This window comes from Bidens hawaiensis, unplaced genomic scaffold (genome assembly GCF_021521415.1).
Source record: "Bidens hawaiensis isolate Kalapana, Puna unplaced genomic scaffold, B.hawaiensis_p1.1 tig00012646_1, whole genome shotgun sequence".
NCBI lineage: Eukaryota > Viridiplantae > Streptophyta > Magnoliopsida > Asterales > Asteraceae > Bidens > Bidens hawaiensis.
In genome coordinates, this window is record NW_027492046.1 from 194,571 (window position 1) to 221,591 (window position 27,021).

The 27,021-nt window shown below is 35.8% G+C and overlaps 5 protein-coding genes and 1 pseudogene across 6 annotated transcripts; 4 read left to right on the forward strand and 2 right to left on the reverse strand.

Annotated features, from left to right (window-relative positions):
• Window positions 1-2,009: 2,009 nt before the first annotated feature.
• On the forward strand, window positions 2,010-2,668 carry LOC143541735 (putative receptor-like protein kinase At5g24010). Its single transcript, XM_077034477.1, has 2 exons — window positions 2,010-2,411; window positions 2,483-2,668. Exons 1-2 carry the CDS (start codon window positions 2,010-2,012, stop codon window positions 2,666-2,668), a joined length of 588 nt encoding a protein of 195 aa, XP_076890592.1.
• An 11-nt stretch (window positions 2,669-2,679) lies between these two features.
• Window positions 2,680-6,796, forward strand: LOC143541736 (uncharacterized). Its single transcript, XM_077034478.1, has 3 exons — window positions 2,680-2,827; window positions 6,111-6,284; window positions 6,461-6,796. Exons 1-3 carry the CDS (start codon window positions 2,783-2,785, stop codon window positions 6,794-6,796), a joined length of 555 nt encoding a protein of 184 aa, XP_076890593.1. The 5' UTR covers window positions 2,680-2,782.
• Window positions 2,961-5,479, forward strand: LOC143541791 (uncharacterized). The gene is made up of 4 exons (XM_077034523.1): window positions 2,961-2,969; window positions 3,079-3,270; window positions 4,745-5,050; window positions 5,122-5,479. Exons 1-4 carry the CDS (start codon window positions 2,961-2,963, stop codon window positions 5,179-5,181), a joined length of 567 nt encoding a protein of 188 aa, XP_076890638.1. The 3' UTR covers window positions 5,182-5,479.
• A 493-nt stretch (window positions 6,797-7,289) lies between the features above and the next one.
• Window positions 7,290-12,826, reverse strand: LOC143541781 (phospholipid:diacylglycerol acyltransferase 1-like). The gene is made up of 6 exons (XM_077034510.1): window positions 12,690-12,826; window positions 11,706-12,062; window positions 10,368-10,590; window positions 9,998-10,278; window positions 8,847-9,906; window positions 7,290-7,429 (listed from the first exon to the last, which is right to left on the reverse strand). Exons 1-5 carry the CDS (start codon window positions 12,824-12,826, stop codon window positions 8,856-8,858), a joined length of 2,049 nt encoding a protein of 682 aa, XP_076890625.1. The 3' UTR covers window positions 7,290-7,429; window positions 8,847-8,855.
• A 3,856-nt stretch (window positions 12,827-16,682) lies between these two features.
• Window positions 16,683-20,279, forward strand: LOC143541769 (mechanosensitive ion channel protein 10-like; annotated as a pseudogene).
• A 2,200-nt stretch (window positions 20,280-22,479) lies between these two features.
• Window positions 22,480-26,221, reverse strand: LOC143541783 (mechanosensitive ion channel protein 10-like). Of its 2 annotated transcripts, XM_077034514.1 has the most exons (6): window positions 24,775-26,221; window positions 24,455-24,578; window positions 24,050-24,343; window positions 23,758-23,960; window positions 23,513-23,600; window positions 22,571-22,759 (listed from the first exon to the last, which is right to left on the reverse strand). In XM_077034514.1, the coding sequence occupies exons 1-5, from the start codon at window positions 26,193-26,195 to the stop codon at window positions 23,519-23,521; spliced, it is 2,124 nt and encodes a 707-aa protein (XP_076890629.1). In that variant the 5' UTR covers window positions 26,196-26,221; the 3' UTR covers window positions 22,571-22,759; window positions 23,513-23,518. The 2 variants fall into 2 exon arrangements, with proteins under 2 accessions (XP_076890627.1, XP_076890629.1); XM_077034512.1 differs by lacking the exon at window positions 23,513-23,600 and having other exon boundaries at window positions 22,480-22,759.
• Between the last annotated feature and the right edge of the window lie 800 nt (window positions 26,222-27,021).

Consider the following 27,021-nt stretch of genomic DNA (forward strand, 5'->3'; position numbering starts at 1 on the left):
AACTGTTAACTGCACATTATTTTTAATTTAACATAACTGAACACGAGAGGCTAGTTAAACTAACCATTGCACTGTTTTTACTTTTAGTTATTTTGCTAGGAATATCTAGTTTTCTAGTTATCCATATACATTTGCAGACCGACACCCGGCACCCACCCCGACAACCTTAACAAACTTATGATGCATCTAATTAACATATTAACTAGACTAATATCAACAGATAATATGATCATATAAGAAAAGCTATTCATCAAAGAAACAGATGTATTGAAATAGAAGTGTTAAGCAACCTAATTGATTTGCATCAAAATTAAGAAAGTTAGCAGCACTAAACAGAAACCACATGTTTATAATATGCTATTAATCTTCACGAGTTAATATCTATAGGGTAAAATAGTAGGGCATGAAAGATAAAAGCACAAGGGAGGAGATAAAGCAAACATGTTAAAAATTACCTGTGATTAATGGAGTTCGATGGATGATTACAGTGGTTGTTGATAGGATTTAACCCTAGAAGCTTGCTGTTGTCGATGGTTGTCGATGGATTTATCCTTGTTGTTGAGGATGAAGATGTTCGTTGTTGTTGTGGAGATGAAAAGGTTATTTAGGTAATATAAACCCTAGAAGCTTGTAGCTTTTTTTAAACGCTTCTACTATGAGCGTTTCAAGATGGAGCTTTTTCTCCTAATATAAAAGCTTCAAGCCCATTGAACCAAACAAGGCTTTTTGTTGGGTAGGAGTTTTTTCTTAAAAACTTGAAGCTTGAAACCCTTAAAAGCTCCTTGCCAAACATACCCATATCGTTTGAAAATTATTGGCTGTTTGATCAAACCGTTATGAAACAATGGATTTTAACTACAACTTTACAAAAAAATTCGTTCACTGAAGTAACCTTTTTTTTTTCTGAAATTAATAAAAAAAGTTACGTGTATTTTTTGGACAATAACAAAGAGAAAAAACATTCAAATGCCAATATTGTAAAATCCCTTTTTGAAAGGTATATTTAGAAGATTATTATTATTTTTTTAGTCTATCCTATTCATTAATATTATAACGTATTATTCAATCAATCAACATCTCATTTCCTATTCTACTAGGGTTGTTATCATTCCGCATTTTCACACTTGTGATTTCTGTAACCTGTGGAACAAGCAAAAAGTTATATATGAAATATCAACACATAAAAGTATTGCTGATTACTTGTTTTAACCATTTTGTTCAAAATAATAAAATTGCCCAAATCAATTTTTTGGTTGGGTTATTCTTTAAAAAACATCCAAACAATTTACAGTGAAGTGACAGGGAAACGGAAAAGCTGCGCCGCAACAAAAAATTTAATGAAATTAAATGTTTAGAAATCTATAATGTGTTTTAATTGAATTAGAACTCCTCCTCACTTCTCAACTCACCCGCCCCGACCCACCCATATCTCACCTTCATCGGTTTTTATCAACTTTCCTCCAAAATTAAAAAGATTTATGAATTCCATTCAACATAAGATTTCATTTAGCATCCCTTGTCGAACAGAACATACCATATCACAAAATTAACTTTCAATTTCTTTAAATTTCTACTAATTATTTCGAACGAACTCTCCCTAATAAATAAATGCCAGGTACACAATATTGGCCATTGGGATCCGCCAGCAACACATCACATAATTAATAGATAATCTTGTAGTAATCGTCAACGCTATTTGTTTAATAACATATGATATCTTTTATAATTAATTAATTTATGTATCAGCTTGTTCTAAGGTTTTATTTTCTTTTATATTGAACACATATCTTAACTTCAATATTTAAATACAGCAATTTAATTCCATTAAATAAAATAATAAAATATAATATAACCCCACACCCTCAACATGTTTCATAAATGGTGGTCCCTATTTCCTTCATCTCCTACCGGTTTCCGCCGTTATTAAATATTTAAGGCTTTCTCCGGTTATCACATTACACTTCAACAAAACCTTACAGTAATTCTGATAACCGGAGAACTCTAAAATAATGCCGGAAACCGGAGACGGATTTGATCATCTTCGAATTCCATTTGAGAAGATCAAATTCGGTAACAAACTCGAGACACAAGGTTACGGAACCGTGTTCGAAGGCGAATATGACGATCAAAGAGTCGCATTGAAGCAGTTAAACATCACGAACCTCGCGAACATTAAGCCGAAATTGTTAGCTGAGATTTTAACGATTTCTCGGTTTCGGCCGCATCCGAACCTTGTGGCTCTGCTCGGGTTTTGTGATGAGAAGAGTAACGAGATAATACTTGTGTACGAGTATGTAGCTACTGGAAATCTAGCGGATAAGATGAGGAAACGGCTTAATACGATCCAGCGATTCGAGATCTGTCTCGGTGCTGCTCGTGGGCTACACTACTTGCACACCGGAGTTGACTCTGTCAGTATTGTTCATGGCAATGTAAAGCCTTCAAAAATTTTGTTGAATTCAGTTGCGAATTCGAAGCGAAGGTTTCCAGTTTCTGGTTGTCGAAAATAGTGCCTGGGAAGACTCAGGAGTCGTATGACGAGGTTGAGAAACCGACGATGGAATCTGATGTTTATTCGTTTGGTGTGGTGTTGTGTGGTGTTTCGGAGCTGGTGGATACCGATGATTATCAGGAACGACATGTTACCGAAGAAGATGGCGCAGAATAAGTGCAGAAGGTCGTGCACTTGGATATTAGGAAGGAGATCAAATCGGAAGCCTTGGAAACTTATGCGAAGATTGCGTGTCAGTGTGTGGTGGAAGATCCAGACACGCGGCCTCAGATGGCTCAAGTAGTTGAAGAACTCGAAAAAGCATTGAGATTACAGGTAAATGGCTCCCTCACCCACGAGACTGGTCTTTTGGATTGAGTTTTGTTGTTTGAACTGTGACACATATTTTAACAATATTTTGTAAATGTTTATTTAGTCTATGTTCGGAGTTTTAATCTATATAGATTAAATGGGCTTTGCACCATACTAGTATTTTGAATTGAGTTCTTTTGTTTGAACCATAACATATACTTTTAACAAATATTTCAAAAATGTTTATTTAATCTATGTTCTGAGTTTTGATGCAGGGAGGGGAGGTCACGGACGTCCAACTTCGTGGCAGCGGAAGCATAACCGTTGTGAAGGACGGTTCAAAAGGCGACGTTAGTGAAGAAGATGCGAACGTGGGAGGAAAATCAGTTGATGCCGGAGAAGTCAACGGCAAGGAGGTCAACGTCATTGATACAACATCAGAATCTAGCAATGGTGAGAAGCATACGGTGAGTCGCTTCTAACCATTAATACTAACTTTATTACTAATAAATTGGCGGTTAAAAATAATTATTACTAATAAAATCGAGGTTAATTCTCAGTTTTTTTGTTATGTAAATTATCATGTATTTGTTAGCACCAATGCAACTTTATCAACTGATGTATTATTAAGTATAACTTTGTCTCGGATAAACAATATGGTATACTAAAACAATTTTATGAATAGTCTTAACTAAAAGACAAACACGTAAGATGATAAGAGCACTCGTATTGGAGTCTTGATATTCTTTTCAATCTCTAGGTTTAAAGATTATATTCAAGCATTTTAATTTGTACGTCAAACATAAAAAAAAAGAGAAATTATTTGAAACAATATAGTGACAAGAATTAAATGTAAAAAAGTTAAGTAAATTTTCTTTTAGAAATAAAGATTCAATACATAAAAATGTAAAGATGTTATATAATTCAATCATTGCTTTGTCTTCTGATATAGAAAAAAATAATAATAAATTAGGTTTCTAGCGCATGATTGTGGTATACAATAACACACGTCGATATGTTAATTATTGGCACCCATACAAAAGCCAAACTCCTCCCGAAATTGTAGTTCTATAAATATGTTGTACTTTATTTTTTGTCCAGTGTGTTGGTTATCGAACTGGACATTGTGCGGGTCCAAGAGATTGAAAAATAAGATAGCATCATAAAAAAGAAAAAAAAATAAAATTAGTAGATGAATTTTAGAATGAAAAAAAAAGTTTTAAAAACTTGAAAATATGCTCCAACAACCAGCCCGGTACGCTAGTTTTTTTCCCAGTTCCGACGATTCAAAGTAATCGGTTTAGATTGGTTATGTAGTTGTCTCTAGATCCGGTTATAAGCATGAACAGAATCAGGGGAAGGTCAACAATGTACATTGACTATCCGGTCACTGGAATTTGTTAAATTTTTTACATATAAAAGTTGGATTTTTTTTAAGAAAAACATGGTTGAACCCCTAAAAATTTTTTGTTCCGTCACTAATTATTTGAGTTTATTTGACATGAACTTTTATAGTATTTTATATGGAAAGATGCTAGTCAAGGTTAGATTATATTGATAAGAAATTAAAGAAAAAAGACATGAAAGTAAACGATAAATGAAGATATCAAATGAGTAAAAGTTCGGAGAAATAAGTAAAATGCATTATATTTATTGATAAAATGCATTTTTGACACGTTTTTAACTATCTAACCCACCCGTTTTTGTCTTGCATTACAAATTTTGTATTCAAATTTTCTATTGTCTAAAATGTGTTTCAGAACAAACTTCAGCTTTTAATACTTGGGTTTTATTATTTTACTTTCTTTTTAGATATGTTAACAGGCAGCCAGGCTAGACACTTTTATTACATATTAAACCAAACGTTGCATTTTATTTAAATCATTTTAGTGACTAGTTTTCGCACTTGAGTGACAAAATTGGAACCATGGTTTGTTGCAGGAGAGTGTGCCGAGTGAAACCCATATCGAGGATGCTAAAATTGAGAATAGCAACGATGATCAAGTGACTGAAAGGGAATTTTTAATCGATTTAAAATCCGAAGAGGAATCAACCATCACGGTTGAAAACGAAGAGGATGCTCATAAGGAAACGACCATGATCGATCCAGAGACCACTGAAGAAGCCATAGATGATTTTGAATCCAAAAAGGAATCAAACATCATTGAGGAAAACAAAGATGACAAAAGCATTGAAGTTACTTCAACTTCAGAATCTAATGGCGACACAAGTACCTTAACAAACCAGGTAAATATCGGTTTCTCACGGGTCAAGTAAACTGCAATATGTGCAAAACTAAATTACCTTATCAAATGCAGGAAGCGGATGAGTCTAACATTTTGAAGTCAGACATTGAAGATGGACTTGATCACCTTTGAATCCCATTCGATAAGATTAAATTCGGTCAAAAAATAGATGTTCATGGTTACGGGACCATGTTTGAAGGAGAATTCAATAACCAACAAGTGGCGTTAAAACGGTTAAACATCACCAACCTTGGTAACATCAAACCCAAGCTTTTATCCGCGATTTTGACCATATATAGGTTCCGGGAACACCCTAATTTTGTGGCTCTAGTCGGGTTCTGTGATGAAAACGACAAAGAAATAATACTCATTTATGAGTATGTCTCGGGTGGGAATCTAGCAGCTAATATGAGCAAACATCTTACCACCATCCAACGCTTCCAAATCTGTCTCGGCGCTGCTCGTGGTGTTGAGTATTTGCATAGTGGTATTGGGTCTGTTGACTCGAACCCTGGTATGACTCATGGTGACTTAAAACTTACAAAGATACTGTTGAATCCAGACTCAAATTCATCAAATTTTGATGCGAAAGTTTCGGGTTTTGGGTTGCCAAAAGTATTTCCTGGACATGTTGAGATAAGTCCAAAATCCATGGATCCCGTGCAAGCAGCCACAGGAAAGTTGACCAAGGCGTCTAACGTGTATACTTTCGGGGTGCTGTTGCTTGAAGTTTTATGTGGGGTACCGGAATTGGTAGATACTGATGATTATCAGGAAAGGCATGTGACCGAATTGGTTCCCAAGAGACTGGAACAAAACATGTTACGCAAGATAGTACATTTTGATATTAGGAACGAGATAACAACCGAATCCTTGGAAACTTACGCCAAAATCGCTTGTCGGTGTGTGATGAAAAACCCTGAAGAAAGGCCGACCATGTCTGATGTTGTTGTAGAACTCGAGAAAGCACTGAGATTACAGGTGAATTTCATACTACCGATACTTGCACATAATATTTGCATAGCGGGAAAAGTTTTTCACAATTTCAGTTTCTGATGCAGGGTGCGGAAGTAACTGATGTCCAAATTTTTGGTGATAGTAACGGTAACGGTCTAGCTGAAGTACCCGCTGGTGAGGGTGATCATGAAGGTGATGATAATGATGAGACGATAAACTCTGATATAACCAAGGAAGAATCCAAGGTAGTTGAAGAAACTATCGGTGACACTAATCTGGTGAGTTTTATCTTAACTAATGATAACTATGCAACAGGAATTGAATAGATTTTGATTATCTGCTTATTGCAGTTTAAAACGCAAATAGCTGAATTGGGGGGGGGGGGGGGTTTCTTGATTGTTTTAAACTATTTATCTGATTGCTTGTGAGTGAAATAAAATGTTTTGATGAACAGTGTGAAAGTAAGGATGTTGAGCGTGTACCGGAGGATGCTGAAACAAAGACTGGTGATAACCTGAATGACCCAGAATGTACAGAAGAAGTTACAGTGGATCTGAAGTCGAATGAGGAATCAAAGATCAGTGTGGAAGATGAAGTCAGTAATGAGAACAGTAATGGCAACGGTGTACCTGAACTATCCGTTGGTGAGGATGTTCAGGAAGGTGATGACAACGGTGAGACGGTGAGCTCGACTATAACAGAGGAAGAATCCAAGGTAACTGAAGAAACTGCTGATGATATTGCTCGGGTGAGTTCATCTTATCTTATAATAACTAGCATTATGAACTGAAATGGATTTTGAGTTTTTGACTTTCTACTTATTGAGAGTGTACAGGTAGATGCTGAAGAGGAGAATGGTGAGACTGATAACGTGAATGTCCCTGAGAATGTAGAAGAAGTTAAAGTCGACCTGAAGTCAACCGAGGAATCTTTCATTAGTGATGACAAGAATTTGCTTTCAACCATTAAAAAGCTGAACTCTGTGCAGGAAGAGCAGAACTCTGCGGTCCCAGATGGTGATGCAAAAGCTGGATTACTGAACACTGGAAAACCTGAGTTGGTTGTAAACATTAGAGGAGATATCAGTAACTCTGTCACCCAAACCAAAGAATCTGAAAGCAAGAGAAGTAACAGTACATGTTCTGAGTCTAGCAATGGCGATGACACTACTCCCTCAGATTTATTGCTGCCAAAGACTCCTGACAAAGTGGTAAGAAAAGATTTTGTTCCCAAAACGTAAATCTTCTAAACACTCTTTTGGTCTCTTTCTGATAAATCTATTTTCTGTTACCAGACAAAAACATCAACAGGCTCGAGAAGTTGCTGCTCCTGTTCCTGGTGGCGGTACATCTGCAGCAGGGTCGTACTTCGTTCTCTTTCTCATCCAGCTTACGAATGAGCTGACTCAAGTTATTTTTAATCTCTAACAGGTCAAACAAGTAAAACAAAAAAAATAAGCTCAAGAAGGTAACAAGTCAAACAAATAGTCTTGCAGAAAGCATATTTTTAATGCACAAAAACTCTCTAAACATAATTTATCATTAACATAAGATCAATGGTATTTTGGCATGCTAGTTGTTTTTCAGAAACTGTAATCTTAAAACAATAAGAAAATATTCTTGATTCTTATTTCTACTTTATAGCCTTGTTATATTACAGAGTTGTTTTTTACGGAGGGCAATTCTGGAATAAACTGGTCTCGTGCATTCGCTGGATGACAGGTCAATGTTCTAGCAAAAAAGATTAAGGTATGTGCACTAGATAGTTTGTCATATAATATAATCTTCACTTTTCATGTTACTGTTGGCTGATGCATACATTGTTTCTTGATTGTGCAGGAGAAATCATCCCCGTATTATGTACATGATTGGTTCCTATTATCGTTTTGTTTGTAAGTGTGTTTAAACACGAGTGTGATGTTGATGTATACCGACATATGTTTACCATTTTGAACACCGAGAATGTGGATGTGTAACACGAAGTACGAAACATCTGGACACATTTAAGGAGTTTATGTGGATGTATGACACAAGGCATGAAAAATCCGGACGCATTTAAGGAGTGTTTAGGATTTGGTTATTTAAACATCTTATGCATTATCATCACCCTTAACAATTAAATAAACCTTGCATGAGGACCTACACACAAAAGTCTAACAATGAAAAATGGCAAAGCATATATATCTATTACCACCTAATATGGGTTAAAACTTAAAAGTACCTGAGTGTTAGAATGTAGCTAATGAAATATATACATGCTAATTCTATCTACACATGTCGACAAGCAGGGCATAGTTTGATTTTTAATACAGATTGTTTCCTCATTCCAACTCGATTATCATCACCATTCAAACTACCACCTTCAATAAGCTTCTTTGCTTAATCTGATTATTGTTTGATATTTTGTCTTGGCATCTAACATAAAGGTAAAGAGTATAATACATATTGAATATATGATTGTCTCGAGCAAACAATCCTTTGTGTAAAAGAGGTGTGGTAATTAAACCCATTTATACAAAAACAGGTCGATAAATGTCACTCAGTGTGTACTAAGATGCTTACAATCTCCCAAAATCACTTTACTCAACAAAATAAGTTGATTATTATAGTTGAATTTGCCAAAATAGCAATGGGGCTACTTTCATGCTCTTACTAAAACGGTCAATGCTTGGTAAAAGTAGTAGCCTATGATTGGTAAAATATTGAGAACATAAAGTTTAATCTTACTCAAAAGGAACAGACAAGTTTTGGTGTGTCAACCAACCCATTTTGACTTTTGACCCATTACTCAACCCGCCCACTACTGGTCTACTACAGTATAAAACAACAAACAAGACTCACCGAGTGTATTTACAGTCGTAACTTAATCCTTTCTGACCATTTAAAAATATCAGAATAGACTTGATCTCCTCCTAGATCATCTCCAGTGGCTCCAGCTGCAACCCTTATAATATCTTCAATCAAAGCAAAATTCCCCATTATATCAACATGGTTTCCACTTTGTGTTCCTCTTCCCTCCAAAAGAGTTGCCGGCGGGGCGTGGTTATATTCCTTAACATAAGTTTTAATCCCCGAAGGATTGAACCGTGTTTTTCCCAGCCAAGCTTTTGCACACATGAAACCCGCACTTAAAACGGGAACTGTTTCATCCCCGTCAACAGAATACACCCCGGATCTTAAGCAACCTTGCTCGTTTCCGCCCTCTGCTGTGCCATCAATTTGGAAAGGAATATAACACTCTGCAGCTGGAGTTGATTTATAAACATATGATCTTTCAGTCGGTAAACCAACTCCATACATAGAAAATATCTCCATCTCTGGGGCATTTGGTAATCTGCTTTCCAAGGGATTTGACCAGTACTTATAATGCTCGTATTTTTTATCATTTAAATTATCAGCAATTCCATAGGAATAATGAGCATCGCCACGCTTCATCATCCTTGGAGCCACAAACTGCAGAAGTTCCAAAACCGATTCAACAGTAAAAGCTTTGTAATCTGCAACCGCTTTGATACCTCCAATTCCCATTTCATGATATTCATTCCATACATCTCGACATGATCTGTTTGCAAAATTATTACCCTTCACAGCACCTTTAAAGTCCACCCTCTCAACTTTTGATGAATGTAATTCAGCAACATCTTTCCCAAATGATATAATTCTCCCATAATTATGAGATTTCAAATCATCAAAACCTGCTGTTTGAGTATCATTCTTTTTTATTCTCTTATCAACACAGACGTGGTCTGAATCCGGGGCCCAATCTAGTGTACCCCAGATGGCGTCTCCACCTTTTGGTATTAATGACATTGTTGAATCCCATGTGCGTGTCATCCTCATTATATGTTGTAATGTTTGAAAACCGAATATATCTAAATCAAGAACACCAGGTGCAACAGCCCTGTATGAATAACAAATATGGAGGATTATAATTTATGAGTAACAGATATTGCATTTAAATTATTTATTTTTATACAGTTTAATAATACCACCTGGCTACAGCAATATCCTTAGCTTCAGCAGAAAAAAGGCCTGCAACAATTTTTGGAAGCCCTAAAAAGGGCCCACCAATATTCAACACAGCTTTTATATGCTTAGCACACCAATCTGATCCACCACCACCACCCATTGGAGCTGGTGCTTCGACCCATTTCATAAAATGTAAAAAGTACAAAACACCCATAGAATGTGGAATTATAACCGCCTTTTCACCACTTGTGGTTACCATCAGTTCTATATTGCTTTTCATCCTACTTAAAGCTTGATCTCGTACCTGATTTGAGTATCATAATTTATTAAAATGAAAAAGGAGCAATAATTTTATATGTAATCATGTGGAAAAAGTGTTATGAATAAACATACCTCAGTATTCTGGAATGAGAGCCTCCAATCATAAGCAGCCATATACATGTTTTTTTCTTCATACCCGATGCAGGCCAAATTGGCGATCAAAACTGCCCATACAAAATATCCTGCAATAAAGTAATCAGCTGCCACAAGTCCAGATACGGGCCTGACCCGTACACCAGGAGGATCCAGCCCGGTTTCATTATCCAGTGACATATGCTCAAGCCAACACAAGGGCCTGCAGATAGTACACAGTAAATATTATATGAAATAATATTAGTAAATGTAACTTCAATAGCAAAGCCTAAAAAAGTTACGCAGTCCCATACACGCATTGCCATGCATTTTCATGTCAACAATCTCAAGAAAATGGGTTTGATTTCCATGTTTCAATAATTAACTGGAAGTTGAAGCATAAAAATGCTTACTTTGACTCTTATCAGTTATTAAAAATTGATTCTCCAGTCCTTTCAATTTAATGCCTTTTAATTTAAAAAAAAATTAATGAACTACACAAGCAACTTTTTTGGTTCCAACTTTAGGTTGGAAAGTGTAAAAAAAACATTTAACATGGAAGGCTTGTAGATACAAAAGTTTAGACTAAAGGACACCGTTGATTTTTCAAAGCATTGAAGCACAAGCATGCCTAATTTGACATTTTAACCCCTTTAACTAATGATTTTTCAACTCTTCTTTCAATTCAGCACATGTTCACTTTCCAAAACCAAACTGCCCAAGACAGTACTGAAACAAGTTCCTAGTGGTCCACACTATGAAATTTATATTTTCCATTAAGAGCGTTTGGATGTGTGTATTGAAAGATACTATATGAAATCAAATAATTGATTCACATAATCTACTTCAATAAAACCTGCTGCACCAGATAGTATTTTGATCTATTCCTCTATGTTGAAATTTTGCAAAAATAATTTTTGGCATTTTCTAAAGTTTGGTACATTCTGTAACAGATAACATGTCAAATCAAGATTTATAAGTAAATCTATTGCCATTAGATGATCAAAGCCAAATTTTTGATTTTGTGAATGCTAAAAGATGAATTAAATGCAATGATAACAAAGTGAAAATTGTATACAATATATATATATATATATAAGTTGAAAGGAAAAGTTATACAATTACTAGGGTGCAGACGAGCCAAGTTGCTCACGAGCGACTCGAGATCATATCGATAAAAAGCTCAAAACAAGCCGAGCTTAGGCTCGTTTATGGTTTTCTCAAAATATATAAAAAAAAATAATTAAATTCGTATATAAAATAACAGATAAACAGTAAACGGGCCAGGCTCAAGGTCTTGTAGGTTAAAACGAAAGCTTATATCGTTTACAGTATTACCTCTTATATACTTCACCAAACGTGCCACCCCAAAGCCGCTTCCTAAACAGGCCATCCATACATGGGTGTCCTTCCCACAACTCAAGTCCACCTGTCACAATCCCAGGTACAAAAACAACTGGATGCTTCGCCTTTAGCCCTTCTTTATGCAACTTTACACCCGGTGGGTCAGGTGTTGGCCCGGTTATTGCCTCCGTGACGTACTGTGGGAAGGACGTTGGCATCACACTGTATAAGAACAGCAAAAACCACCAAACCGAACATATTAATCCGATCAACCAACAGCAAGTATCTACACATGACCGTTTACTCCTCTCTCTCTTCAACCTGTTGATATTATTCAAAGTGTTAGAATCAAATACAAATAACTCTTAACGTTAACATGAGAAGCATGCATATAAGTGAATAACCAGAGTAATTATGCGAACACTAGAGTAACTATTATCACTCCAGTTTTTGAACTTAAGTAATCATTATTACTCAGTTTTTCTTTTTTTTTTTGTTTTGTAGTGTAGTTACTCTAGTTTAGGGGTGTAAACGAAGCTCGGCTCGTTTTGAGTTCTTTTTTCTAATCTCAAGCTCAACTTATGAATTGTCTTTTCAAACCCAGGCTTAGCTCGGGTCTCAGCTCATTTATTTTTATTAATCAATTTATATACATTTTTTAATAATTATTATATATTTTGAGAAAAACCTTATGAGCCTAAGGTTACCACGAGCTCCTATAGTACCTTAAATGAGCCAAAGGTTGGGTGGAGCCCAACTATACGGTGTAAAAATAATACATAAAAGTCCAAAAGAGATAAAACCTAAAAATACAGCCTAAACGAGCTTCCATACAAGTCCAGAGCTCGGGCTCAACAACTATACGAGCCGAGCTCGGCTAGTTCAAAACTGTAGCGTAATTCGCTCGCCTAGTTTAAAAGTGTAGAGTAATAAATTATTTTTACGCTTAATAGTTATTTGTACCTGATATTCAAATCCTTTGCATCATTCTCCTTCTCTGTCTTCCGTTGTTCGAACTTATTATCTTCGACTCTAGACGCGGATTGCTCGCCGGAAGTCGTTGATTTATTGGAAATACCGCCTCCACCGCTTTTTCTCCTCCTGCCCGCCGGCATATTTATTTACGAAGAATATAATATGTGTGTGAATGAATATATAAATATATAAATATATATATATATATATATAGAGAGAGAGAGAGAGCTATATATAATAATAATAATAATAATAATAATAATAATAATAATAATAATAATATATTAAGCGAATGTTTATAATAGTTAAGGTGTTGGAATAGTAAACCGAGAAGTAGCTAAGAGAAACGAATATAAATATGGAGACGAGTGAGTATATGTATATGTATGTTATGTAAACAGAGAGTGTGAGTGAAGGAAGATTCCGGCTAACGGAGGTTGGAGAATATTCCGTGATATTGATTTGATGGAGGAAGGTTGAGGGGATGTATGTATGTTGGATCTGGGCCCAAGTTAAGCTGATGGAAAATACTTTTTGCGTTTATGGTCCCCATATTTCAATCATTCACAAACTATACTCTTTTTTATATTATTAAATTATGAGGGAAATTTCCCAAACTAATCCGACGGAATTTTAACACAGTCCGAAGGAATTTTTGGACTTCTAAAATCATGTATCGTGTAATATGTCAACGTATTAATGGATCTGGCGGAGTGAGTCTGACGGAAATCTTCATTTTCTATTTCTCAAATCCTAAATCTCCATAACCAACTCCGTCTCCATCTTTCTAATTTCTTCACAAAATCAAGCAAATCAATAGTGCAAACCGTTTAGTTTTTTTTAGAGAAGACAATCATAGTGTTCGATTTTACTCTAGAATTCCAAATAAAAAACCTCTGAATTGAAAAATCTAGGTTTTGTCGGACAAATTAAACAGTCAGATCCAACGGAAGCATGACTTGAACCGTCAGATCCGACTGTTTATTAATATGTCGGTTTGTTTCATTAATCCGTTGGATAAAACGGAAAATCGGCGGATCCGAGGTAATAGGATGCTTCGTGGAGTGTCCTGATAGGCTCATTATTCCATTGGATCATAAACGGTTTTCGTCGGATTATTTGGCTATTTTTGGAATTTGTTTTGGTCTTGGGCTAAAACTGGAAAAAGTGGGTGAAAATGGCTAGTTTGGGGATTTTCCCTTAAATTATTTGTATTTTGTCGATTCTAAACCATTGGGCGGCCAGACGATTTGTGCTAGTTTGACCAGTAAGTTTTTGTTCGATCGTTAAAAGAAGAAAGAATTGTTGAAATCGAAGAGATCCTACCAGGTGATAAAGATATGCATCATGTCCAAGTTTCAGTTTTAGTAGAAATCAATAGTATTATTATTATCAAAGCCTTGGTTTTGAATTAGGATTTAGGTCATGAAAATGTTGAGTTTACTTGTACAGTTTCAAGTATACCTATTAGTTTATAGAAATTTATATTTGTTATGCCCGTCCCAAAATCAAGTATCTATTGGTAACCATTACACAAATGTTTCGTGAAAAGATATGGTTAGTGTAAGTTGTTAACTAATAAGCAAATGTTTCAAGTTTTATAGTCAAACATTTATATAAGTGAAGTCAAGGTGGACATGCTAGTGATATTTAATGGAAAATTTCAAAACTAATCTCCTAGCCGACTACCCGACCAAATACGTGATCTGTTCTATCTCGAAGGTTTTGAGTATCTTCTACAGCCCGATTTTCACTGTTATCTCTAAGTTTAAAATATTTTTGTTAAAAGTAACTTTTTTTGACATGAGTCTTAAGAGTCAAGATTGTGTAACTTAAAAAATATATATCAAAATAATAGGTGAAGTTTGTTGAGATTAGGAGCTCTTTTTGAGAAGCCATTACTTATTTAGTGTTATTATTTGATAAAAATGAACTTTAATGAAGTTGGTTGAGATTCTAGTATTCTACAAAGGAATGGTGGCGTTTTGCACGTAATGTAAAACATAAGGGTCCACAAGTATATTGTAATACAACGTTGTCCTTTGTTGAGTTGTGATAAGGTCAACCATGAATTACGGGAAAAAAAAATGCAACGTTTGCAAACTTAGAATTTGCGTAAAAAAGGATACACACTAAGCAAATAATTTTAATATCAATAGAAGAAGCCAAAAAAGTGAAATTTTCAATTCTGTCCCATAGAAAGTACAATGGCCTGATTAAAAAAAGGTTATGCATTTGTAAACAGTGTCGTAAAAATGAACATTAAGATATATAGATACAAAATTTTAAAAATCGTTCAAAGAAGAGATAAAACTATGTTAATCCATTAGGTTTGTTCACAGATGAATCCATCGTGGGGCTGCCTAGACTGCCAAAAGGATGGCCACAGACACCATTTTTTCTCTCCTCACTTCCTGGCTCTCCTATGCTCCCACAAATGCAAGTGTCCTCACATATGGTGGTCCCGAGACGCAATGAGTTGTCCCATCCTTTTCTCATCCATCTCTCCTACACCCAAGCTCGTATACGCCTGTTAAAGGTGCTCTCATAACAATGTTTGTTTTTAGACAAAACCTCCTGCTTTTAAATATTAGTACAAGACCACATGACCAAAAATTTTAGTCATGATTGTAGCCCGAGATAAAGACATTCAAAGACTACGATGGCTTATATGCATGGACCGTCCTGGTGTACGGGTCAGGTCCGTATCTGGACTTATTGCAACTTATCACTTTGCAGCTGGCTATTTTATATGGGCAGTCTTGAGTTTCAATCGCCAATTTGGCCCACATTGGATATGAAGAAAAAAAACATGTATATGGCCGCTTATGATTGGAGTCTCTTTTCAGAATAATGAGGTATGCTAATTTCACAATACCACTTATTTACACATAACTATATCTAAGAAAATTACCCCCCCCCCTTTTTTCTTAACGAAAAAAATAATAAAATTACTCCCTTCTGTTTTATAAATCATGCTAATCAGGTACATGGGATTCAACTATGTCATTAATCGGGTATACTAGACTAAATAAAAAAGAATGGCACTCAAACAGCAGGGGGGAAACTGGTTTTGATGATATTAAATCTCATAATTATGGGAGAATAGTATCATCTGGGAAAGATGTTGCTGAATTATATTCATCAAAAGTTGAGACTGAACTAAGGGTATTGTGAAAGAGGAATAACTTTGCCAACACATCTAAAGTTAAGTAATGGCCCTATGATCCTATCGCACACGCTAGTGTAACTCTTTTATCTAAAAATGTTGACCCACTTGATGGGTTAAACATGTTTTAAACGACACAGGTTAAACTTATAATTTCTGTTTTCCAGTTTTTTATTCCTGATTTCAAACTATAGATCCAAAGCCCAACCCACACACAACATATTTATTTAATGGGTTGAACCTGTTTTCGCCTAGACCCGTCTAAACCGAGCTCTAAACCGTTTACCTTGTGTAAGGTCATTCCGTGGTGTGCCAATACTTAGCTCCATTGATTTGTTCTCTCTTGACAAAATATCAATTAAATATCCAAACTGACCCCACAATCCAAGCCTTTCTAATATTGCAACTTGCAGTGTCTTTTTCTTATTTTCTTTGCTAAATTTTCAAAAAAAAAAAACATTCTTTTTTGATAACCATATATCATTATTAAGAATTTCATTTATATCATCCTCAGATTTAGATAAGCTTTTAGATATACAGTATGTTTTAATTGATTGGTTGATTATGTTCATGGCTGCGCCTAATCACCTTAAATGCAACGCAATCTTGTGTCATTTCCTTTAACTTTGTCCGTATCTCTATTATTTTAGTATTGTGTTTGTTCATAGCTCATATAAAATAACAAGAAAGAATATAAAAATATATATTTGCTTCAAATCTATAGTTCATGGAGGAGTTGGATGGTGATGATGTCATAGTAGAGATTTCATGCGGTGGAAAAAATTCAAATTCAAGTGACCCAAATGGGGTAATGAAGGTTAAGGGGGTTGAGAAACAAGAATCTGAATCTGGATCTTACTTTTCAAAAAAGAATATGAATCTTGACCCACCACCACTTGTTACTCCCATTCCAGTGGTTCCATCAAATCAAGACGCGGGTCTCAGATCAAGGAAAAAAGTGCCGTCTTTTACAGCCTTGGGCCCTTCGACTATAGAGATATCAAATATTAATCCAGTTGTGGGCTTGAAAGCAGATGAAGATTATAACAAAAGATCAATGGCCCAATCTCCATACCCGAAGGCAAAATCAAGAATCATTGAACCAGTGGCTCCAGTCAACTGGAAGGTGGAAAACGAGAAAGTGGAACAGGATCCTGTAGAAAAGATAAACACACCCAAAATCACCCCTCCAATAACACCTACAACACCATTCTTCGTGTCACAAGGAGAGGATGATGATGATGATGATGATGATGATGATGATGATGTATATTATACAAGAATTATTGAAGAGAATCGGACAGAAAAACGTTCTAAGAAAGTCAAGGTTTTGTTTACTATTGAGTTCAGTTTATTTGTTTGCATAATGGTGGTTTTAATTCTGAGCAATACTGTGAATAAGTTTAAGAAAGAAATATGGAGCTTAGGACTGGAAATGGTGTGTTCTGATATTGGTAATGTTCTGCGGTCGTTTGTTTTCACAGTGGTTTACAAACACAGTAGTTTTCTTGATTGAAAAGGAATTCTTGCTTAAAAAGAAAGTTTTGTATTTTGTTTATAGCCTGCAAAAGGGTGTTCAAGTTTTTATCTGGATAGGTCTAATTTTACTAACGTGGGGCCTGCTGATCAGCCGCGGGGTTGGCAGATCAAGAGACACAACTAAAGTTTTAAACTATATCACAAGGGGGATTGCCTCTACACTTGTTGGTGCTGCTGCATGGATCCTTAAAACTCTGTTTGTAAAAATCTTAGCTTCTTCATTTCATGTCAAGGTATTCTTTGACAGAATACAAGAAAATATTTTCCATCAGTATGTTCTTCAAACACTTTCAGGGCCTCCATTAATGGGGGATTCTGGAAGCATACCGAGCAAACAGTTGAGTTTCAAGAGTTCTAAAGGTGAAAAGGGGGAACAAGAAAAAAAAGAGGTTGTTGATGTGGAAAAGCTGCAGAAAACGAAGCGGGGAAAAGTGTCTGCTTGGACAATGACAGGATTAATAAAAGTGATAAATAAGTTGGGTTTTTCGATACTTTCTAATGCACTTGATTAAAGTGAGGATGTTGTTGAGGGGGGCGAACAAAAGGATGGAACAATTACTAGTGAATGGGAAGCTCAAAAAACGGGTTATGTTATATTTAGTAATGTAGCTAAACATGGACACAAGTAAGATTCGTCTTAATCATGTTTCTTGATCTTTTGATTCCATAGAATAGCAACAAACTTTTCAAAATGGTCTACTTGATGATTATACTTTTTATGTCATAATGTGGTAATAATGATTTTGAAATAGGCTAGTATGATAAATATAGTGTAACATATCAAAATCAAATAGAAAGTGGAGGGAAGGGGATACTATAGTTATCAAATTGGACCATTTAGAAAAGGAAGTTGTTATTTGCCCTTATTTTTTTATGCGTCTTGGGATTTAAAATTGTCATACAAACAAGGTACGTTGAAGAGAATGATCTTTTGTGTTTTATGAGCAACGATAATGTGAAGAAAGCGTTACCATTGTTCGAAGGTGCAGTGGAAACTGGAAGGATTAAGAAGAAGGCATTTAGTAACTGGGTGGTAATTACCAAATAACTGTCAATTTGTTTCCCATGCATTTCAAATATGAACCCTTATTGTTTTAGATCAAGAAAATGTTCTATTCTCTTGAAATGTTCACCTTGGTTTCTAGGTTAATGTCTACAAGGAGCGCAAATTTCTGGCACTTTCTCTCAATGACACAAAAACAGCCATAGAAGAGCTAAACAAGCTTGTTTCTGGGCTTACGTTATTAACGCTCGTAATCCTTTGGTTACTACTCATGGGGTTTGCTACTACAAGAGTATTGCTTTTCATCTCGTCTCACTTATTACTTGGTGTTTTCATGTTTGGGGCCTCTGCTAACACAGCATTTGAAGCCATCATATTTGTGTTTGTGATGCACCCGTTTGATGTTGGTGACCGTTGTGTTGTTGATGGTGTTCAGGTAACTCAGTGGACCTAAATACCTAAGGTGTTTCCTAAATTTTGCTCTTATCTTTTATGAACAGTTGGACTTCACTTATATAAATGAACCTATACCTATAGGTTGTCGTAGAAGAAGTAAACATATTGACAACCGTGTTTCTGAGATATGACAACGAGAAGATCTACTACCCAAACTCAACCTTGGCTACAAAAGCCATTAGCAATTTCAACAGAAGCCCTGAAATGACTGATTCTGTGAAGTTTGACTTGGACGTTTCTACTTCAGTAGAGAACATCTTAGCCCTAAAAGCTAAAATTAAAGCGTACGCCAATTACACTTCTCTCTCTCTCTCTCTTATTATGGCAATTCATTGAATTCCCTACATCTTCTACTTCAGCAGACTTAGAACTGTTGTAGCAACTCAGGACTAGATATGTGATGTCTGTAGTTTCAATTAAGGGTAGAGTGTCTTATTCTGTGTAGGAAACAAGCAATGAAGGTGGATGTTTTAGGGATTGACAACCAGGGCAGGATTTCAGATTTAACTTATCAATTGGAGACCTAACTTGTGGCCTAACTCGTGGCTTGTGCAGTTAGACTCGTGGCTGGTGCAACCAAGCTGAGCCCGAAGGCTCAAGCTACTCTCGTGTTGATTACAAAAGCTCAAGCTCGAGCTCTTCTTCTAAAGCTCAAGTTAGACACACAAGTCTTTTTTTCAGGCTCAAGTTAGGCTCGGGCTCGGCTCATTTATTATTTGTTAATAAATTTATATACATATTTAATTGTTTTTATATATTTTGAGAAAACCTTAAGCACGCCTAAGCTCGGCTCAAGCTCATGCACAATACCTTTAAAACGGCCAAAGCTTGGCTCGAGCTCGGTTGTGCATTGTGAAATCAATAATAGAAGACCAAAAGAGTTAAGCTCGGGTAACTACACAAGCTTATTTAAGGCTCAGCTCAATTTGAGCTTTTTATCGATCCAATCTCAAGTAGCTCGCGACCAGCTCGGCTCGTTGTGCTCCGTAAACAAACTGTTCTTCAAATTCATAAAACCAAAACTAGTTCAAATTCAACAATAACTCTCTCGTGCGATCAGATTACGATATCGAAATTACGTTATAATTTATAGTTAACGTGGATGTTAATTTGTGATTCAATTTCTTCTCAGGTACATAGATAGCAAACCTCAATTATGGCGTCCGAATCACAGCGTTAGGGTTAGAGAGATCGAAGACGTGAATAAGATGAAAATGTCACTCTACGTTACTCACACAATCAATTTTCAGAACTACGATGAGAAAAGCGATAGAAGATCGAACCTGGTGATGGAGCTGAAGAACGTATTCGAAGAGCTCGGAATCAAGTATCATCTTCTTCCTCAAGAGATTCTGGTTAGATATGCAGACTCTGCATCGCCACCGGCCACCACCGTCACGCGGTTGTCGTGATCGAATCGCGAGTGTGCTTTAGGGTTTCCTTTGCTTCCGGATCTGTTGATTTCAGTTGTAATGAAAAAGTTTTAAAGTTTTATGTATAAACTATAAAGTATAAAATTTTAAAATTCAAAATCTACCTATACTATCTATTTTGGTTAAAATGAAAAATAAGTACATTACTTTTAAAACCTCGGCTGGGTTTTGATTAAATACAAATTACTTTTATCGTCGTAAGAAGTGTCCAAATAAGTGAATAATTAGAGTAATTATATTAACATTATAATTTTTAAATTGAGGTAATTATTATTTCATTATATTATTTTTAATAACATAATTACTCTAGTTTAAAACTGTAAATACTCTAGTTATTTGTTTAGTTTGTTAATTTTATTTGTGTCAGATTTCACCCCTATCTCAACTAGGATGAATTTATGTCACTCTTTTCTTTTTCTTAGTAGGTCTAAATTTACAACCTTCCGTTTTGATTGCTTTTAAAATACAAATAAAAACTATTCTTACTAGTCTATGTATTTTATTAAATATGTTACGTGTTATTAATGCGTTAAATGATTTTACTTAGTTTGTCTTTATAAGTTGTTTTGTTTTAGCAAAACAACAATGTTAGAGCTGTAATTTTAATTTCAAACTATGCAATTAACCACCATTTCGTATGTTCGAATCACCCCCTCATTTGCTTGAACCGGCCTCATAGGTTTTTTTGCTTGAATCCACGACATTGTTTGTTTATCCATGCCTAAACGTTAAAAAATGTAATAAACGTAACAAACTAATATACACGTATTAAATCAAAACAAAACTACGTTAAAAAATAAAACAAATCGTTACAAAATATAAAATAGCAAAACGATTAAACCAAAAAATATAAATAAACCCGGTAATACATAACTCAAACTAGTTGTATATATCCAAAGAAATAGAGTAAATTACAAATTATGTCCTTTTGAATTACTCAAATTATGGAATGGATCATTTTCGAAAATGAGTTTTCTCTTTATCCTTTATTTGCATATTCGCCTCTATTTTAGTCCTTTATACTAACAACTGTTAAGTTTTTCAGTTAACTCATCTCATTTGCTAGGCACTAGAGGGTATTTTCGTCCTTTTACCCTTGAGGGGCTATTTTATAATGTTATTAAAATTAAGAGTCTGATTGTAATATATATTAAACCGTTTATAAGGACTATTTATGCAACCTTTGGTAAATGAGACCCACCACATTCAACCATCTTGACAAAAACCCTCCACATTCATCATCACCAGTTTCCAATCGCCACCATAATGTTCACTTTTACGGTCGACACACCAACACTGTGGTCAGGACAAAACGTAGCCTCTTTATTCTCTCCCACTCGCGTGAACACCAATTGCATCACCGCTCCCTCTCCCTTCTCTGTTTTAGAATCAAAATCTGATAACCAGACAACCAAACTCGAGTATGCATCAAATCCAAATTAGACAATTTCAGATCCAGGGTTGTGTGCAGAGAGACCCGATAATCAGGCACCAACCACCGCATTCATAACCGCCCACCATTTCATCTAACGCTTTCCCCCACCATCTGATGGTCGTCGGGAAATATATGATGTCGCCGAATGATTTTGCAAAAAAACCCTAAATCAGGTACGAATTTACCTAAATACCCAAAGTTAGATGTGTAACTGTTAGTTAATGGCAACAAACGGTGCCACAAGTAGCTGGTGTTGGTGAGGTTGAACAGAAATGGTGATCTACGTTAAAGGGTGATGGCGAACTAGGTGTGACTGGAACTGGTATGGTGATTTAGGTGTGAATGTGAGATATGTAACTAGGTTGATCAGATGATGCAAGTTGAAGTGTTGATCTGAGATTGGAATATGGATTTCTACATTTAATATGAGCTTTTAAATGAATAATAAATACTAATAAATAAAATTAATATTAATAAAACAAATAGTAATGTTAATTACACAAATAGCCCCTCAAGGGTAAAATGACGAAAATACCCTCAAGTGCCTACAACATGAAAAATTTAACTGAAAAACTTAACGGTCGTTAGAATAAAGGATTAAAACTATGCAAATAAAGGATAAATAGATTTTTGAAAATGACCCATTTAATAATTTGAGTAATTAAAAAGTACAAAATTTGTTAATTTTCTCAAAGAAATAAAAGGAAATGTTATGGCCGTTACAATTGAAATCAACAGATCCAGAAGCAATGTAACGATCACGACAACCGCGTGACGGTGGTGGCCGGTGGCGATGCAGAGTCTGCATATCTAACCAGAATCTCTTGAGGAAGAAGATGATACTTGATTCCGAGCTCTTCGAATACGTTCTTCAGCTCCATCACCAGGTTCGATCTTCTATCGCTTTTCTCATCGTAGTTCTGAAAATTGATTGTGTGAGTAACGTAGAGTGACATTTTCATCTTATTCACGTCTTCGATCTCTCTAACCCTAACGCTGTGATTCGGACGCCATAATTGAGGTTTGCTATCTATGTACCTGAGAAGAAATTGAATCACAAATTAACATCCACGTTAACTATAAATTATAACGTAATTTCGATATCGTAATCTGATCGCACGAGAGAGTTATTGTTGAATTTGAACTAGTTTTGGTTTTATGAATTTGAAGAACAGTTTGTTTAGTAATAATAATAATTGTAATATACAGTATTCAATGAGCACGACGAGTTGCTCATGAGTTACTTGAGATCAGATCGATAAAAAAGCTTAAAATGAGCTGAGCCTTAAATAAAGCTTGTTTAGTTATCGAGCCTGAGCTCGTGTAGGGATGATTGTTTAGGCTCGTTGAGCCTTAACAGCCTTGTTCATTTTTAATTTTTTATGTTTTAACTCTTGTTGACTTCTATGCATTAATTTCACACTGAACAATTGAGCTCGAGCCGACTTTGGCTCGTTTAAAGTATTGCACATGAGATTGAGCCGAGCTTAGGCTTGTTTAAGGTACCGCACGAGCTCGAGCGGAGCTTAGGCTCGTGTAAAGTATAGCACACGAGCTTGAGCCGAGTTTAGCCTCGTTTAAGGTTTTCTCGAAGTATATAAAATAATTAAAAATGTATATTAATTAATAAATAATAAACGAGCCGAACTCGAGCTTGAAAAAACGACTCCTAAGCTTGAGCGTTAGAAAAAGAGCTCGAAATGAAACAAGCTCAAGCTCGAGCTCTTGTAAGTCAAAAACGAGTCGAGCTCGGGCTCGGCTCGTCTTGGTTGCACCCTTAACTGGACAAACCATGAATTAGGTCTCCAATCGATAAGTTAAATCTGAAATCCTGCCCTTGTTGTCAAGCCCCAAAACATCTACCTTCATTGCTTGTTTCCTACACAGAATAAGACACTCTACCCTTAATTGAAGCTACAGACATCACATATCTAGTCCTGAGTTGCCACAACAGTTTTAAGTCTATTGAAGTAAAAGATGAACAACATTATATGAGTTGCTGTAATAAGAGAGATAGAGAAGTATAATTGACATACGCTTTAATTTTAGCTTTTAGAGCTAAGATTTTTTCCACTGAAGTAGAAACATCCAAATCAAACTCCACAGAATCCGCCATTTCAGGGCTTCTGTTAAAGTTGCTAATGGCTTTTGTAGCCAAGATTGCATTCGGGTAGTAGATCTTCTCGTTGTCATATCTCAAGAAGACGGTTGTTAATATGTTTACTTCTTCTACAACAACCTATAGGTTTATGTTCATTTAAATAAGTAGAACAACTTTGCATAAAGATCATAATTTAGGAAACTGAGTATTTGGGTCCCATGAATTACCTGAACACCATCAACGACACAACGATCACCAACATCAAACGGGTGCATCACAAACACGAATATGATGGCTTCAAATGCAGTCTTAGCAGAGGTCCCAAACATGAAAACACCAAGTAATAACTGAGATGAGATGAAAAGCAATACTTCTGTTGTAGCAATCCCCATGAGTAGTAACCAAACGATTATGAGCACGAATAATGTAAGCCCTGAAACAAGCTTGTTTAGCTCTTCTATGGCTGTTTTTGTGTCGTTTAGTGATAGTGCCAGAAATTTACGCTCCTTGTACACACTGACCTGGAAACCAAGATGAAAATTTCAAGTAATAGAACATTTTCTTAGTCAAAAGCATTAAGGATTGATATTTTATATGAATAGCAAAACATTTGACAGTTATTCGATAATTACCACCCAATTACTAAATGCCTTCTTCTTAATCTTTCCGGTTTCCACTGCGCCTTCGAACAGTGGAAGCACTTTCTTCAGATCATCTTTGCTCATAAAACGCAAAAGATCATTCTCTTCAATGTACCTAGATTATATGATAGTTATTAAATCACAAGATGCATCAGGAATGAGGACAAATAGCAATGCACTTTTCAAAATGGCCCAATTTGGTATTGAGTTGTTGCATTATATCATTTTGAAAAGTGTCTTGTAATCCTTAGGGAATAGCCCAAAGAATATGAACCGAAAGATCAAGAAACATGATTAATACTTAAGCTTACTTGTGACCGTGTTTAGCTACATTACTAAATATAACATAACCCGCATTTTGAGCTTCCCATTCACAAGTAATCGTTCCGTCCTTTTGTTCGTCCCCCTCGGCAGCATCTTCACTTTCATCAAGTGCGTTAGAAAGCGTAGATAAACCCGACTTATTTATAATTTTCATTAATCCTCTCATTGTCCAAGCCGACACCTTTCCACGCTTCATTTTCTGCAGCTTTTGCACATCAACAACCTTTTCTTTCTTTTGTTCCCCCTTTCCATTTTTTGAACTTTTGAAACTCAACTGCCTGCTCGGTATGCTTTCAGAATCCTCCATTAATGGAGGCCCTGAAAGTGTCTGAAGAACATACTGATGGAATATATTTTCTTGGATTCTATCAAAGAATATCTTAACATGAAATGAAGAAGCTAAGATTTTTACAAACAGAGTTTTAAGGATCCATGCAGCAGCACCAACAAGTGTAGAGGCAATCCCCCTTGTGATATAATTCAAAACCTTAGTTGTGTCTCTTGATCTGTCAACCCCGTGGTTGATCAGTAGTCCCCACGTTAGTAAAATTAAACCTATCCAGATAAAAACCCGAACACTCTTTTGCAGGCTATAAACAAAATACAAAACTTTCTTTTTAAGTAAGAATTCTTTTTCAATCAAGAAAACTACTGTGTTTGTAAACCACTCCGATAACAAACGACCACAGAACATTGCCAATACCAAAACACACCATCTCCATAATCCTAAACTCCATATGTCCTTCTTAAACTTATTGACAGTCAAGCTCAGAATCAAAACCACCATAATGCAAACAAATAAACTGAACTCAATAGCAAACAAAACCTTGACTTTCTTAGACCGTTTTCCTGTTCGATTCGCTTCAATAGCTCTTGTATAATATACATCATCATCATCCTCTTCTCCTTGTGACATCAACAATGGTGTTCTAGGTGTTATTGGAGTGGAGACTTTAGGGGTGTTTGTTATCTTTTCTGCAGGATCCATATCCACTTTATCGCTTTCCACCTTTCGGTTGATAGGAGCCACTGGTTCAATGATCCTTGACTTTGCCTTCGGGTATGGAGATTGCGCCAATGATATTCTGTTAGTATCTGCATCGGCTTTCACAGCTTCAACAGGAGTAATATTTGATATCTCTATAGTCGAAGGGCCAGAGCCTGTAAATGATGGCACTTTTTTCCTTGGTCTAAGACCCGCATCTTGATTCGTTTGTACCACCGGTGGAATGGGAGCAACAAGTGGTGGTGGGTCAAGATACTTTTTAAAGGAGTATGATCCAGATTCAGATTCTTGTTTCTCGACCGCTTCAACCTTCGTCTCCCCATTCGGGTCACTAGAATTTGCTTTTTCTTCGCCACCCGAAATCTCTACTATAACATCATCACCATCCAACTCCTTCTCCATGAACTATGATTTTAAAGAAAACAATTTTTGTTTTCCTTAAAATCTCTCTTGTTCTAAACAGAATACTAAAAACAATAGAGATACAAAGTTAAGGAAATGACACAAGTTGGTGCATAGAACTAAGGGGATTAGGCGCAGCCATGAACAGTTTCAAATGATCAATTAAAACATGCTGTATAATGTATATATAAAAACTTATCTAAATCTGGTGATGATATAATTACATAAATTATATGATATTGGGTTGTCAAAAGGAATATTATTACTTGAAATTTCAGCAAAGAAAATAAGAAAATTTCGTGCAAGTTGCAAGTTTGAGACGTTTGCATTAAAAAATGTGGGGTCAAATTGGATATTTTAGTTAATAATTGTCAAGAGATGCCAAATCAGTAGGCTTCCTTTGATGAAGTCAGTTTTGTTAGCTGGAGAGGTGTTTTAAGTTTGACCAGTGATGCACCTAATGGCACACCAGGAAGTCACCTAACGGTTTAGCTCGGTTTAAATGGATCCACATACGGGTCAACCCATTTAATAAATATGTTGGATTTGTTTGAGTTGGGTTGGGTCGGGTCGGGTTGTGGATTTGCAGTTTGAGATTAGGATTAAAATTTAAAAGAAATGAAAATACAAGTTATTCAACTTGTGTAACTCGTTTACAACACATTTAACCCGTCAAGGGCGTCAATATCTTTAGATAAAGAGTAGGGATGGAAATGAAACCCGAACCCGACGGGAAAACCCGAAACCCGACATAAATGGGACGGGTAATACCCGACCCGTTAGGGTTTGGGACGGGTTTGGGAATAGTTTTGAAATTTTTCGCAGG